The sequence below is a fragment of the Callospermophilus lateralis genome, chromosome 15, assembly GCF_048772815.1.
Source record: "Callospermophilus lateralis isolate mCalLat2 chromosome 15, mCalLat2.hap1, whole genome shotgun sequence".
NCBI classification, from domain to species: Eukaryota; Metazoa; Chordata; class Mammalia; order Rodentia; family Sciuridae; genus Callospermophilus; species Callospermophilus lateralis.
In genome coordinates, this window is record NC_135319.1 from 66,620,254 (window position 1) to 66,635,395 (window position 15,142).

The 15,142-nt window shown below is 41.4% G+C and overlaps 1 protein-coding gene and 1 non-coding gene across 2 annotated transcripts in view; both read left to right on the plus strand.

The window, feature by feature from the left end:
* Abcc2 (ATP binding cassette subfamily C member 2) overlaps positions 1-7,629 on the plus strand; it is a 51,662-nt gene extending 44,033 nt beyond the window's left edge. Inside the window, exons 27-32 of the mRNA XM_076834155.1 lie at positions 558-659; positions 1,290-1,433; positions 2,248-2,406; positions 3,869-4,035; positions 6,413-6,607; positions 7,500-7,629. Of these exons, the coding sequence (XP_076690270.1) occupies positions 558-659; positions 1,290-1,433; positions 2,248-2,406; positions 3,869-4,035; positions 6,413-6,607; positions 7,500-7,629 (897 nt within the window). The remainder of the gene's footprint in view (positions 1-557; positions 660-1,289; positions 1,434-2,247; positions 2,407-3,868; positions 4,036-6,412; positions 6,608-7,499) is intronic.
* Positions 7,630-15,068: 7,439 nt separating this feature from the next.
* Positions 15,069-15,142, plus strand: Trnag-ucc (transfer RNA glycine (anticodon UCC)). Its single transcript has one exon. It is a non-coding gene; the product is annotated as a tRNA-Gly (tRNA).

Consider the following 15,142-nt stretch of genomic DNA (forward strand, 5'->3'; position numbering starts at 1 on the left):
CTTAGTCTTCATGCTCCTCCCCTCTGTACTCTGTGGCTCCCTTTCTCTAACCATTATTCACTCCACAAAAATTCCCTGTGCATATGTGCAAACTCCCATTTTTTTCTCTGAAAGAAGCTCACAGCTGAGTAACCCCTGGCCTCTAGAGGATCCACATGGGTGTCCCACCTTTGAGGTCAAGGTTGAACAAGAACAGAGAGAGCAGCCAGCTTTTCTCATGTTCTTCTCCATTTGTAGAAATCCATCTGCAACCCCTTCTACAAAGAGCAGGAAGCTCACAGTCAGAAGGCCTGAGTTCTGATTCTACTTCAATCCCCGTGTTAGCCCCCAACCATTCAAAGCTCACACTGCCCTTCATGGGAGCCCACAGTGGAGCACTTAGTTGTTCTCCAGCCATTCAGCCTACTGGTCTTACCCAACCCTCAAGACACCAGGACTGACTTCCTTGCTCTCTCGCAGAGCCCACCATAGTGCTGAGCACAAAGTGAGCGCTAGATTAACTGATTGAGCTGATATCTGAGCCAGGATGATTTTTTAGTCTTCTGGTTTTTCTGTAGATCACACAAACCCTGAACTGGCTAGTGAGGATGACATCGGAAACAGAGACCAACATTGTGGCTGTAGAGCGAATAAATGAGTACATCAATGTGGAAAACGAGGTAAGGAGGAATTCGAGAAACCCAGAGACCAGGCCCATGAAGCTCCTTTGAAAGTGCATCTCCTTGGACTGTCATTGTAGCTCAGCAGTAGAGTGCTCACTTAGCACAGGTGGGACTTGGGTTCAATTCTCAGCACCACATAAAAATAAATAAATAAATAAAGGCATTGTGTTGTGTTCATCTACAAAAAAAAAAAAAAAAGATATATTCTCTCTCTCTCTTAAAAAAAGGAGACACCTATTCAAAAGATAATATTCTAAAATATAAAAATATTTTTTTAAAAAGAAAGTGCATCTCCATTCACATGGGTTCATAATGTTTTCAAAAAATGTTTCCTTTGCTCCCTCCCACTTGACCTAATTACTTCAAACTTACAATACGAAGTGGTTTGGGGGAAGTCAGGTCTTGTAAGGCACCAAGTTAAATGGTGGTTTCTTTCTGGAGATCCATAGAGCAACCTTCTGGGACAGGATTTCTTTAATTGAATACGATAGAAACCTTCTGGGAGACCAAGTCTGGTTCAGTCAGGTAGCTGGGACATTGCTACCTATTTTGTGACTTGAGTCCCATGAGGACTGTTCAGCTGAGCTGCCACTGTGTAAAGCACTTCTCATCCTGTCCCCTTGCCAGGCACCCTGGGTGACTGATAAGAGGCCTCCAGCAGATTGGCCCAACAAAGGGGAGATCCGGTTTAGCAACTACCAAGTACGGTACCGGCCAGAGCTGAATCTGGTACTGAAAGGGATCACTTGTGACATCAAGAGCACCGAGAAGGTAAGTGGCACAAGGGAAGGCTGGATGTGAGGCCTTGTGATACAGGACAGTAGGACACAGAATGGAAAGCAGCTAGACTCCAGCCCTTCCTCATTTGGGTGGAGGGAGAGGTTACTGGCCCTGGAGACACGCGGGGATACAGCACCACCACCACCAGAGGGCGTGATACCAGCCAGAGATTTCCTGCATCCCTCCAGCTGACTAGGACTCAATTCCTGGAAATTCAGAGCTGGTAGCAAGGATGTCAGGCCTCGGGAAAGAATTGTTAGGAACATTAGCGTTGAGGGTTGTCTCTAGAGAATGGCCTACTTCTGCTGGTCTTCAAAGTTGGGCATCCTCCTCTGGTGCTCTTGTTCTCCAAGTGTTTGGGGTCTAAAGTAGAAACAAACAAACAAAAAATCTGGGTAAGAATGCGGAGTTCCAAATCAGGGTCTGGCTCTCAGCTGGTTGGCAGGACCATCTTTCCTTCTCCCTACTTCCAAGAAAAGGTTTTTTTTTTTTTTTAAGAAGTTCTTAATTTCCAATAATAATTATAACATCAACAGCTGCTGAGTGTGTCCATTTCCACTTGTCATTGTAGTTTTCAGCAAGCAATAACCTATGATGTAGGATGGGAGAGCTTTTTTTTTTTTTTTTTCTGACATCTGGGCACATTTTTCTCCCAACAAAACAAAACAAAAAAAATAATTTAATATCTCAGAGATAAAGTAGCCAATCACTGCCACTTAACACCTGTGATTGAAGCTAAATAATTTTTTAGTCCAAGCTAAATAATCTTTTCTCCATGAAAACTAACATGCAACTGTTTTCACAGATTGGTGTGGTAGGCAGGACAGGAGCTGGGAAGTCATCCCTCACAAACTGCCTCTTTAGAATCTTAGAGTCTGCAGGTGGCCAGATAACCATTGACGGAATAGATATTGCTTCCATTGGGCTCCACGACCTAAGAGGAAAACTGACCATCATCCCCCAGGTGAGCTCTAGAACTTACTTGGGCACACACAGTGAGACATCTTGTTCTCAGGAAGCATGTTGATACCTGTTCAATTAGCAGAATCATTCCTGCACTCTACTCAGAATACCTAAGCTAAAGTCTTGAATTTTTGTGTAATATGCATTTGTGATTGCTGGTAACTGACCAGTAGGTGGCAGCAACACAACAGAAGTCAAATAGAGCAGATGATTATTTAGCATTTCTATAGCCCATCAAGGTTTGCAAGACCTTGGCAATCAGCATTAGCAGTTTTGCCACTGAAGCTTGACGCTATTAAGCTTTATACTCCCCATTTGATATGGTTAAAAGACAGCGGAGGGAATTTGCTGCAGATTTTTGCCAGCAAGCAAAACACTTAGTGTGTCAGCAAGAAAGACTCCCATTGGCTTGTTCTATGGACCCTACACCTAAGTGTCTCCATGGAGGCCTCTCCTCTCCAGTGGTATGTGGCTTCTCCTTAGAACCTTCCCCCTCTGCTCACTCTAGCCACATTTCTCGGGAGATAAATTTGATTTGTCTGGGGTTTGCTTAGTTTGATCCACTCTTTTCTCTGGCATCCTCAAAGCATAATAAATGCTTTGCAGGGGGTTTTACTATCCGTTTCTGTACCACCGTCCCCTGATCTCTCTACCTTTAAATCACAAGTTTTCATTAGGGAGAGGGATATTCCTCTCATTGTAAATAGTGCTATAGCAAGTTTGGAAATTCATAACTGAATCTCAGAAAGAAAAAAAATAGCAACAAACCAAGAATCTTTCTTCATCCTATGCTTAGCTGCCTGGTTAGCACCTGTTCCAGGCCTTCAAAGGACTTGCAGAAGCTTGAACGTGCTGGGTGTGGTGGCATACTGTTGTAACCCCAGCTATTCAGGAGCCAGAGTCAGGAGTATTCCAAGTTCAATGCCAGCCTGGGCAATTTAGTGAAACTCTGTCTGGAAAACAAAAATATTTAAAAAGATGGACTTGGATTGTAGGTCAAGTGGAAGAGTACTTGCCTAGCATGCACTAGTACATGAGTTCAACCCATTGTACTGAAACAAAGCTCAACCATGCCGGGTGCAGTGGCACACACCTGTAATCCCAGCAGCTTGAGAGGCTGAGGCAGGAGGATTGCAAGTTCAAAGTCAGCCTCAGCAATTTAGCAAGCAATACAGAGAGACCCTGTCTTTAAAAAAAAAAAAAAGGTGGAGGTGCTTGGCATGTGGCTTCGTGGTTAAATGCCTCTGAGTTCAATTCCTTGTACCAAAAAAAAAAAAGAGAGAGAGAGAGAGAGAGAAAAGAAAAAAAAAGTTAAAGAAATAGAAAAACTCAAAGAACCAACTTCCTGACTAAGGTAGGTGTCCATCTCAGGTCAGATGGACATGCTTTCTCCCTGTCACAGAGAACAACTGGGTCCTTTGCTGATATTAACCTTAACTACTCCCTCATTCCTTAACTTGCAGGATCCCATCTTGTTCTCTGGAAGTCTGAGGATGAATCTGGACCCTTTCAACAAATACTCAGATGAGGAGATTTGGAAGGCCCTGGAGTTGGCTCACCTCAAACCCTTTGTGGTTGACCTGCCACTTGGGTTGTCCCATGAAGTGTCAGAGGCTGGTGACAACCTGAGGTAATGTCTTATAACCTACCTCACACAGGCAGTGTGAGGTGATATCAGATATTGTAGAGTTTTCACTGTATGGGTCTAATTTCTAACACATAAAATGAACCTTTTCTGAAGATCACATGATAACATAGATATAAAAGTGCTTTAAAAATTGTGAAAACCTGGGTTTATAAATGTGCCTTCATGTGACAGTACACAGTGTGAGCTTACAGGTGCCACTATTGTGGAGAATCACAGAAAGCAGAGATTTTCAACTTAGCTGTACACAGCAAGCAGGATTAAAATGGTCCTGATACCTAGTCCCACCCTGGAGTCTGGTTTAATTAGTGTGAGGTGTAGATTGGATATGGGGAGGCTTAAAGTGTCCCCACAGTCTGCTAAGGCATCCCAGTTTGAGAACTGCTGATCTAAAGAGCACATGGATGATAGGGATGTAGTGTTTACAAAGTCCTTATGCAATATTAAAATACTTTCAATCCACACAAAAACTCTCTGTTCTGTCCCAGTCTTTCTCCTGTTTCCAAGAATTTTTGTATATGCTGCAATTTTACTTCTAGCCATCACTATATAGTCATCTGTCCATTAATATGTGAACCTGGCCTTTTCTATGTAACAATCTGGTTTTCCCCTTTGCACACAGAAGTCTAGCCTGATACTTCTGGACAGTTCTTGCCCCAGGTGCCTTGAATAGTGGGAGGCAAGGGATGGGTCATTATTAGTTGAAGCTCAGGAAGGAAGGAAGGGCTCGAATAATGGGCTGGCTGCTCTGGATTCACCTGAGAGCTTGTTTTAAGTGTAGAATCTCAAACCCTGGACCTACTAATCCAAATCTGTACTTTAACAAGAGTGCCAAGTGTTTTATGTGCATGTTGCAGCTTATGAAGCAATTCCTAGAGCATTGCCTCTCAACTGAGCTGCGAGAATCACCCAGAGAACTTAACAAATCCAATGCCCCAGCTGATTTTACCCAGTGGACACTTGCAAGGCTTGGTAGTAAGCACCATTAATGTTGTTTTCCTTCAGGACTAGCAGGACTTCAGTAGGTCTTTAGGTTGATGTAAGACTATTCAAACATCCAGTCAACAAATAGGCTATAAGCACCTACTATGTGCCAGGCACTAGAGATACAGAGGCAAATGGCACACACACAATCCCTGACTTCCTAGCATGTACAGCGTGATGGAGGAGACAGACCTGTGGGAATATATGCCACTGTTATCAATATTGCAGAGGAGACATGCAGGATGTGAAAGCAACACTTCTGTTTTATAAGAATAAAAATCACACCATGCTTTTCTTGTTCATGCTAGGAGGCAATCAAGTGGTATTACTAAAACCTTGATTTCAGTCCTGGTTTGGGGAATTAAAATAAATATATGTGGTAAATGCTGGATATATCCGTGTGGAGAGAGCCGCTGAAAGCCAAAGTGGTACCTCAACACAGTCCAATTGACTTAGGCTGGAGTTTGGTACAAGCTCAGTAGTCAGTTTTACAGTGTCTCTGATCTAACATTACAGACGACAAATACTGGAAGTTCATCTTGGGTGACTTCTCATCTCCTGCAGAAATTTTCTTACAGAAAATTACAGAACTTTATCTAGCCACCCTCTGTTTAATATGTTCCCTAATGGCCACAGTAGGAAAGAACAATTAGCAAATTCCTGAATATTTCCTTCACATCATTTCCCAAAGCTTCTTTATGTAAGTAAGAGGTCCAGCCTTCATTACAGACTTTTAGCAAATTACAGTTATTTGCATTTTACAAGCATGTTTGAATTCCACATACATTGCACCTCACCCCAAGACATTGTGTTCATTAGACTGCTTTGTTTCTAATCAAGGCAGAAGGCCTTGAACAAATAATTAGCCTTGAGACTAGAATTACACATTAAAATAATGAATGGATTTGCTAAGGCCACAAAGAAATGCCACCGGGGCATTCTAGTGCAGGACCACCCTATATTAATGGTGTCAGATCAAATACTGCTGAAATAAACTTGGTAGCATTCCTGTTGTTTTGCAATGGTCATTGCTATCACTATAGCCAAATGCAAAGCACTGTTTTGGGGCCAGTGTTTTCCAAACTTGTATAACATGAAAATTGCCTGGGGTGCTTATTAAACTCATATGTACCTAGGCCTCTCCCCGATTCTGACTGGGTGGAATGAAGGCCAAAAGCATGATTTTTTTTTTTCTTAATTAAGTTCCTATGGTACTTCTAATTGGGAAAATTTGAAAATTGTTGCTCACAACCATAACGGATGGGGAAATTTGGGATGGGAGTTTTGAAAAGTCTAATCTGGAACATGAAACTGTACCTGTCTCAGGATTTTCCTTGGTGCTCAGAGGATAATTCATGGTTTCTTCTGTTGGTGACAGTGTGGGACAGAGGCAGCTAGTGTGCCTGGGCAGAGCTCTGCTTCAGAAATCCAAGATTCTGATCCTGGATGAGGCGACAGCTGCGGTGGATCTAGAGACAGATCAGCTCATTCAGACAACCATCCGAAATGAGTTCTCCCAATGCACGGTCATCACCATTGCCCACCGGCTGCACACCATCATGGACAGCGACAAGTGAGTGAGGGGTAACCCTTGGTCAGCGGTGACCACGTCAGCCATGGAATACCTTAGAGTAGAAGGGATGACCATCATCATTTTACTGATGAAACTGAGGCCTAGAGATTTCAAGAAATTTTGGCCAGAATTACACATCAAACTATGAAAGCTAACTGGGTCATGGGGACCATCTTGAAAGTAAAATAGGAAATCATAATTATTAACTGAATATGAGGAGGTGGCAGCCCAATCTATGAGTGGCACATGTTGACCATAGACCTTCCCTATCCTGGGCCTCAGCTGCTGCCCTGTAAAATGACTGGAAGTGTCTGTTTCTTCCTGCTCCGGCATCTTACCCTCGCTGGTCAATAGTCTTAGAAGCTAGAGAGGAAAGGCTTCCTTTTCTGACCCAGGGGAAGACTCCCTTTTAAAATCAGTCATCCTCAAACAATGTGTACTTTGGGAAGAAAAGAAAGACCTGATATAAAGAGACTCATGTGCAAATATGCGTCTATGACTTAGTGTTACATATAGATGTTGATGCCATAGCTGTGGTTCATTCATTTCCACTGCTTTGGAGCCTCGTCTGGCTATACTACAACCTAGTCCTGGTTATTCTTATTAATGCCAAGATTTGAGATGCTACTTTCTTTTTTCTTTTTCTTTTTTGGTACAGGGGATTGAACCCAGAGGTGCTCAACCACTGAGCCACATCCCCAGCCCTATTTTGTATTTTATTTAGAGACAGGGTCTCACTGAGTTGCTTAGCACCTCACTTTTGCTGAGGCTGGCTTTGAACTCACAATCCTCCTGCCTCAATCTCCCAAGCTGCTGGGATTACAGGTGTGTGCCACCATTCAGCTTGAGATGGTACTTTCTAAGGCTTTTATTTCTTTCCTCTTTGTTTCAGGATAATGGTCCTAGATGATGGGAAGATTGTGGAGTATGGCAGTCCGGAAGAACTGCTGGAAAACTACGGCCCCTTTTATTCTATGGCTAAAGAAGCTGGCATTGAGAATGTGAACAGCACAGCATTTTAGCAGCAGGTTCCATGGTTAAAGAAGGACTGTAAGGAGAATTCCTTATTTACTTTTTTTGTGTGTGTGAAATATGTCATATGCAAAACTGTGTATAAAATATATTTTTTGTTGTAGTTATTGGGTCTCATTATGTTGCCCAGGCTGGCCTGAACTCTTAGACTCAAGCAATCCCCCTGTCTCAGACTCCTGAGTAAAAATGTATATTTTAAAGAAGAATGATAAGTGAACACCTTTGTAACCACTACCCAGATTAAGAAAATGAATTACCAAGTACTTTAGAGACCCCTCAGGTGCCCTGCCTTTGTCATAAGTCCTTGCTCCCATCCTTCCCAGTCAACCACTGGCCTGAACTTCATGATAATTATTCCTTGCTTTCATTTTATCAAGTTTGTATGTATCTTTAAACAATGTTTACCTTTTTATCTTATATAAATGGACTCATATTTCATGTATTCTCATATGACTTCTTTTTTTTCAATAATATATTTGCAGTTTTTTCATGTTGATGCCAACAGGTTCATTCATTTGCACTGCTCTTTTGTAGCACAGCATTGTGTGAACACACCACATTTATTCATTTTAATATGAGTAAGCATTAGAGTTATTTTCAGTTTATTTTCTTTCTCTTACGAATAACACTGCTATGAACATTCTGGTCCACATCTGGATTACACGCATCAGAATTTCTCTAGGGCAAAATCTAGAAATGGAAGCTATGCACATGTTTCCATGCACTTATGAGGTATTGCCAAACTGGGAATGTCAATCTAAAACTTTTTTTGTCAATCTGACAAGTATGAATTGGTATTTCATCAAGGATTTAATTTGCATTTCCCTTGTTACTCTTGAGGTTGTATATCTTTTCACTTGTTTCTAGAGCATTGAATTTCTTCCTATATAGTTTTTTAAAATGCTGTGCCATGGGGCTGGGGTTGTGGCTCAGTGGTAGAGCGCTTGCCTCAGGTGTGAGGCACTGGGTTTGATCCTCAGCACCACATAAAAATAAATAGATAAAATAAATATTTAAAAAATATTTTTTAAATGCTGTGCCTGATAATTCCAATATCTGGATGATTTGCCATCTCTTGATTCTGTTAGTGTTTTTTTTTTTTAACCAGAATTGAACCCAGGGGTCCTTTACCACTGAGCCACATCCCCAGCTCTTTTTATTTTTTATTTTGGGACAGGGTCTCACTAAGTTACTGAAGCTGACTTTGAACTTGCCATCTTCCTTCCCCAGCTTCCCTAGCTGCTGGGATTACAGGCATGCACCACTGCGCCCAGCTTTAATCTTTAACTATAGTGTTTTATTCCCTTGTATGTCTTTTGAATTTTTACTGTAAGCTTCTCATTCCAATTAGAACTTGATATGGGGACAGTCTCTGAGGCCTGAATTGAAACTGAGTTCTTCCTAAGAGGTTTTATAAAAACCTTCTGCCAACCACCTAGAACATCACTCAAAACCTCTTTGGACTACATTCTCACTTAAGAGGCTTGATGCTGTGCAGTTAGTACAACTTCAGAGCACAATCCTGTATAAAAGCCAGCTTGTGATTTGCAAATCTCAAGTGAGGGGCACAGTGACACTTTGCAGATAGGTGTGGGTGGTTGTGGACTCCTCTGTGTTTTGCATGGTGGGAATTGTCCCTTATTTACTTGTCATAGTCCTTTCAAGACTCAAGTTTATCAGAGGGGACCCTGTTCTGGTCTCCTTCTTGGCAGACATTGGCTTTATCTCTTACTTTGGCATTCTGTGCTACTAGCAAATTAAGAGTTCAATATCTCCAGGTTTGGAAAGACAGCTAGGCGTCACCCATCCTTTCCTTCCAGGGTGTTTTGTGTCATATTTTTTTTTTTTTTTGAGGTTCATTTTATTCCTTACTTCCATTGCAGTGACGTAGTTACAAAGATTTTGATTTATCTAGCATTTCACTGTTCCTTGGTGAGGTAAGAGTATTAAACTTCCTAAAGGAAGGGTACATAGCTAGAGTAACCACAGATGGTTATGGAATGCATCTGTTGTCCCCAATATATATATATAAGAATAGCAGCTGTCCTTTCCCCCCTCTAAAGGGATGATAAGCTTGTATTATCCTCCTACACATAGCCACGTGAATTAGATTTTGAATCAGCACAGATGGTGATCAACATGAAAATATTGAAATGTTCACTGAGGAGATTATTCAAGGATAATCCCTTCTCTAATTCTGCAAAGTAGATTTGGTATATTATAAATATTCCACAATTGTTACCTATTTTTCAAAGGCACCAATAAAATATGAAAAAGGTAGCATTTTAAATACCTGCTTACCTACATGAACAGTAGCTCTTCAGATGAGTATATTTTAATCTCAATTCCATCAATTGTAAAATACCCATTCTTCTATGAACCACTAAGAAAGAATACTGCCAGTTAAGCTCAGGCTTTCCTTGTTTATAAGATGCATCCTATTTGTGGGAGGGAAAAGGCATTTTAACATTAATACAATACACTACCTCTAAAACTGTCAGAGCTGGGTTGTGTCCTTTATCCCAGTTAGAGATCTTGGTTCCTTTGTTTCCTATTTTTTTTCAGTCTGTTGCTCTTTTAATCCAACAATATCATTATCATCATCTCCCTTATCTTTCTTTCTCAACTCTTCTTTCCTTTTCACTGCCAGGTAACTAACCATTGTTTCCACCATCTATTCTCTCTGCTCATTAGATTTTCAAAAAATAAGTTTCTTTGATTTCCTCCAAGACTTTATTCTTCCAGACACATTTTCAATTTTAAAAAATGTTTCTAGATATAGAACAATTGGAGTGAAACAAGAGGACAGTTGAAAAACAGAAGAACAGTTCACACCTGCTGAGAGCTAACCACCAAAGAAACTGAGAAATGCAACAGTGGTAAAGTACCAGGATGAAAGCAGAGCTTAGAGGAGCCCTGATACCTTCTCAGTTATTGCCCAACAAAATAGCCCAGGCTGATCTTTGTATCTTGATGACCAGAGAACTTCAAAGATGAACAATTATCACTATTCAGCATTTACTAAATTTCTGGCATTGCCCAAAACTTTTTATAAAGAGCAATTTAATACAAATAAAATATATTTTTATTTAAATAAACATACCATTACATTGTGGTCTAAGTTAATACCTCTCACAAGTTTTGTTTCAGCTCATCAGTTTCAGTGACAATTTTAGATAATCACCTAGAACCATACCTCCCTCCAAAATGCCACCATATCTTCACTGATTTTTTTTTGGTCTCTTTCTGCGATCTTCCAGATTCATCTAGGTATGGGAATTCTAGTGTTTTAGGCCTCTGTTTCTTATTAAATTATTGCCTCTCACTTTCAAACCTAACCTTCCAGGCTCTGCCTTGTGATGCTGGGGCTGAGACTTGCAAATCCCATTTCTGCTTTGCCACCTTCCTATTAGGTTCCAAAGACAGGAGGTGCTGCCGAGAGGCTGGATGTGACAGCACGAGGCAGGGGCTTGTTTCTTCCTTGCTTGTTCTGTTTCCATCAGCATCCTTCCAGCAATGTTTCAGTCACAGCAGCTCATCCAAGCAACAACACTGATTTTAGTTTTCAGTTTTGTTTTGTTTGGTACTGGAGAACTCATCCACTGAGCCACATCCCCAGTCCTATTTTGTATTTTATTTAGAGACAGGGTCTCACTGAGTTGCTTAGCACCCCGTTATTGCTGAGGATAGATTTGAACTTGTGATCCTCCTGCCTCTGCCTCTGAGAGAGCTGCTGGGATTACAGGTGTGTGCCACCATGCCCAGATTAGTTTTCAGTGTTTCCAACATTCACAGAACCCATATCATTGTATCCCTCAGAGACACCCACGCCAGCTGAGCAGCATCCGCCTATTTCAGAAGGAATAGAGTAAAAAACAAATAATTCTACATTGAGAAATTGACACAAACAGGAAAGAATGTTCCAAAGATACCTACATTTTTTGTAGACTAATTTTGAAATATCATTTGAAGAAATTTATTCCATTTAGCAATAGAGTGAGAATACATTTAATTACACATATGTACTGATCAGAAATTTATTTGAAAATTAACAAATATTATTCTATAAACATTTATATTTAAATCTCTAAGCTATTGCAATTTGGATTTAGCTAGAAAAATCTATATTCTACTAGAAGCAGGATCTTAGTCTTCTATATAGATGAGACACTAAGCTGGTTTTTGAAAGGTTTCACATTGTTGGAAAATACCAGGAAAAGTTGGGGCCTGGTTCCCCAAATACCTGCCTAGTTGCCTAATTAATATTTATTAATTCCAAATCTGCAAACCAAGTTCATTTTGGCTAATTTTTCATTTTCGTTCATCAAAATATCAAAATGTTCTGCATACTTGACTTCAACATTAACGGTAAACAGAACTCTTTTGTTTTAGCTGGGTCTAAGATAGGGGTATAGCTCAAGGGTCAAATTTGGCCTGCCACCTGTTCTTGTGAATAAATTTTTATTGGAAACAGCCATGCTCCTTGTGTCTCCATTACCTATGCCCTCTTCACGTTACAATGCAGAGTTGAATCACAACAGATGTGTACTATCTGTCCTTTATGGGAAAAGTTTGCTGACCCTTCTCTAAAGTCACCAGTGTAGTCTGGAATGGGACATATTTCAATTCTCAAACAGATTATTTATGGGAAAAGTTTGCTGACCCTTCTCTAAAGTCACCAGTGTAGTCTGGAATGGGACATATTTCAATTCTCAAACAGATTATTTGCCTCAAAAAACATTATGTGGCTCCATACCTATGATGGAATAATGGTCCTCAACGATGCCCAGAACCTGTGGATGTTACCTCTAATTACAAAAAAGATTTTGCTGATGTGTTTAGGTTAAGGATCTGGAGGTGAGTGAGTATTCTGGGTTATCCAGGCAGGTCCAATATAATCACCGGGTCTTTATAAAAAGAGGACCAGTAGTGCAGCAGTAGGGTACTTGCCTACCAGGACCCTGAGTTAGAGAGACGTTTGAAGATGGAGCCTACAAGCCATGAAACTCAAACAGCCTCTAGAAGTCAGAGAAGGTAAAGAAACAGATTCCCCATGGTATCTCTACAAAGAATTACCTTGATGTTAGCCCATTGACGTTGATTTTTGTTTTGGTGGCGGGCTGGGGTGAGGGGGCGTGGTGGGCAGTTACCAGGGATTGAACTCGGGGGCTCGACTACTGAGCCACATCCAGAGCCCTATTTTGTATTTTATTTAGAGACAGGGTCTCACTGAGTTGCTTAGTGCCTCAGTTTTGCTGAGGCTGGCTTTTTGAACTCACAATCCTCCTGTCTCAGCCTCCCGAGTCACTGGGATTACAGGCATGCGTCACTGTGCTGGCCTTGAGATTGAGTTTGAACTTCTGATCTCCAGAACCATAAGATAATACATTTGTGTTTTAAGCCACTGAATTTGTGGCAATTTATAATAGCAGCAAGAGGAAACTAATAATGGTAAACCCAAGTATCTCTGACAAAATTGCCAATGTTCCTCAATTGAAGTGAGTTTAATGACAATTCATTAATCTTCATTGAATTTTACTGTAGTTGAAATTTGAAGAGGGTCATTCTGCCTTTTAATCCCAGCTAAAAGTTGTTTTTTCTGGGTGTGGTAGTGCATGCCTGTAATCACAGTTACTCGAGATGTTGAAGCAGAAAAATTGCAACTTCTAGGCCAGCCTGGGCAAATTAAGACTCTGTTTCAAAATTAAAAAGGAGCTAGGGATGTAGTTCAGGGATGGAGCACTTGGCTAGCATGTGCCATGCTCTGGGTTCAATCCCCGGTACTGCCCCCCAACCCAAAAAATATGGTTCAATGCTCATGCCTGACATCCTGCTCCAGAACATCTGGTCCCAGCATATGAGAACCACCCCAAGATGCTCTGAGACAATAGACAAGAGGAAAACATACTGCAATCTTGAGTCAGGGGACTTAAGAAACACCATCCTGGGTAGCAGCAAGACCGAGTGGATTCCCGAAATTTGGATCAAAAGTAGGGTGATATAGATACATATAGATATATCTCTATATACCTAAAAATATATCTCAGGACAAAAGAGACTTCAAGGGCTGGGGGGAGCTCAGTGGTAGAGTGCCTGCCTAGGATACGTGAGGCCTTGGGTTTGATCCTCAGCCCCGCATTTTGGGGGGGGAAAAAAAGTGCCTTCATCAAAACAGGTGTAACCATTTTGATCTCAAGCTAGTATGGAAGAGTTTGGTACATTCCTGGTGCCAGGGTTCAGTCTGAAATCTCCATATACTGCTATAGTGGTTTAGTTTATTTATAGCGTGTTGAGAAACTGTGCAGGGAAAGCCAATCAGGGTTTCTCGTGGACCATCACAGTGGTGATGTCTCGAGATGGCGCTATCATGTCAAGCTAACCCCCAACACACACATGCTTCTACCAAATTGTAAAGATCTTATTCAGTTTGATTATATTTGGAGGAAGCCTCTTCTGGTTCTTAGCTAAAACACTGTAGTGAAAACTCTTCTCAAGGTGAGTCATATTAATTTCAACAATGGCTGATTAAGAGTCTCTCACTAGCAGCCTCTCTGATTCTGAGTGGGGACTGCTGTGGGAAATTCTTGGTCTGACTCCTCATGGATATCCTAGAGTGACCTAAGCATAGCAGCGCATAGTCATTGTTTTGTGACATGGTCCTGCTAAGTCTGCAGACCTCCTCTCTGCTCCCCTGCCACCCTCTCCCTCCAGTTGTGTTGCAGGGTCCCCTAAGCCTGCCTGCTCCCATTTCTTAAATGAACCTATTGCTGCCACTCTAACCAGAGTGTTTACTCCCCTCCCACCACCACGCCAAAAGTTACCTCTGGGAAAACACTCCATCTGCTTCTCTCTCCTTGAGAACCATACCTTAGATGGGTTAATGCATGGATACCCTAAGTAGTTTGCAAAAGCTTCAGTTTGTTTTAGGGAAACCCTCCCCTTTTTTTAAATTGTAGATGGACACAATATCTTTATTTTTATGTGGTGCTGAGGATTGAACCTAGTGCCTCACACGTTTGAGGCAGGAAAAGCCCCCTCTTGATAAATGCAAAACACTAATAGTGATCTTTACTAACAATTGCAGAAAACATCCAGAGGGCAAGGTGAAATGCAGACGGATTGCAGATCCCTTCTCTCTGGCACTGAGCGTCCGGCCATACCCTGTAAACAAAAAACAGTAAACATTTCAACATGTTGTGCTAATATGTGGGAGAGCTTAAAGTCCTGAAAAAGAGTCATGTAGTGACTAGAGAGAGGGTTTTGAATGAAGTTTTTAAATCTTGAGGTTTCTTGGTCCTCAGACATGAGGCTCTGCAAGGGAAATAGCTCAGAAGACAACTGTGTTCCTCTACGGTCTGTTTGTATTCCTGGCTCTGAAGTAGAACCTATGTAAACAGAATCCAAGCTTCACGATCAATAAAAACAGAGCTGGGGATGTAGCTCAGTTGGTAGAGTGCTTGCCTTCCATGCACAAGGCCCTGGGTTCAATCCCCAGCACCACAA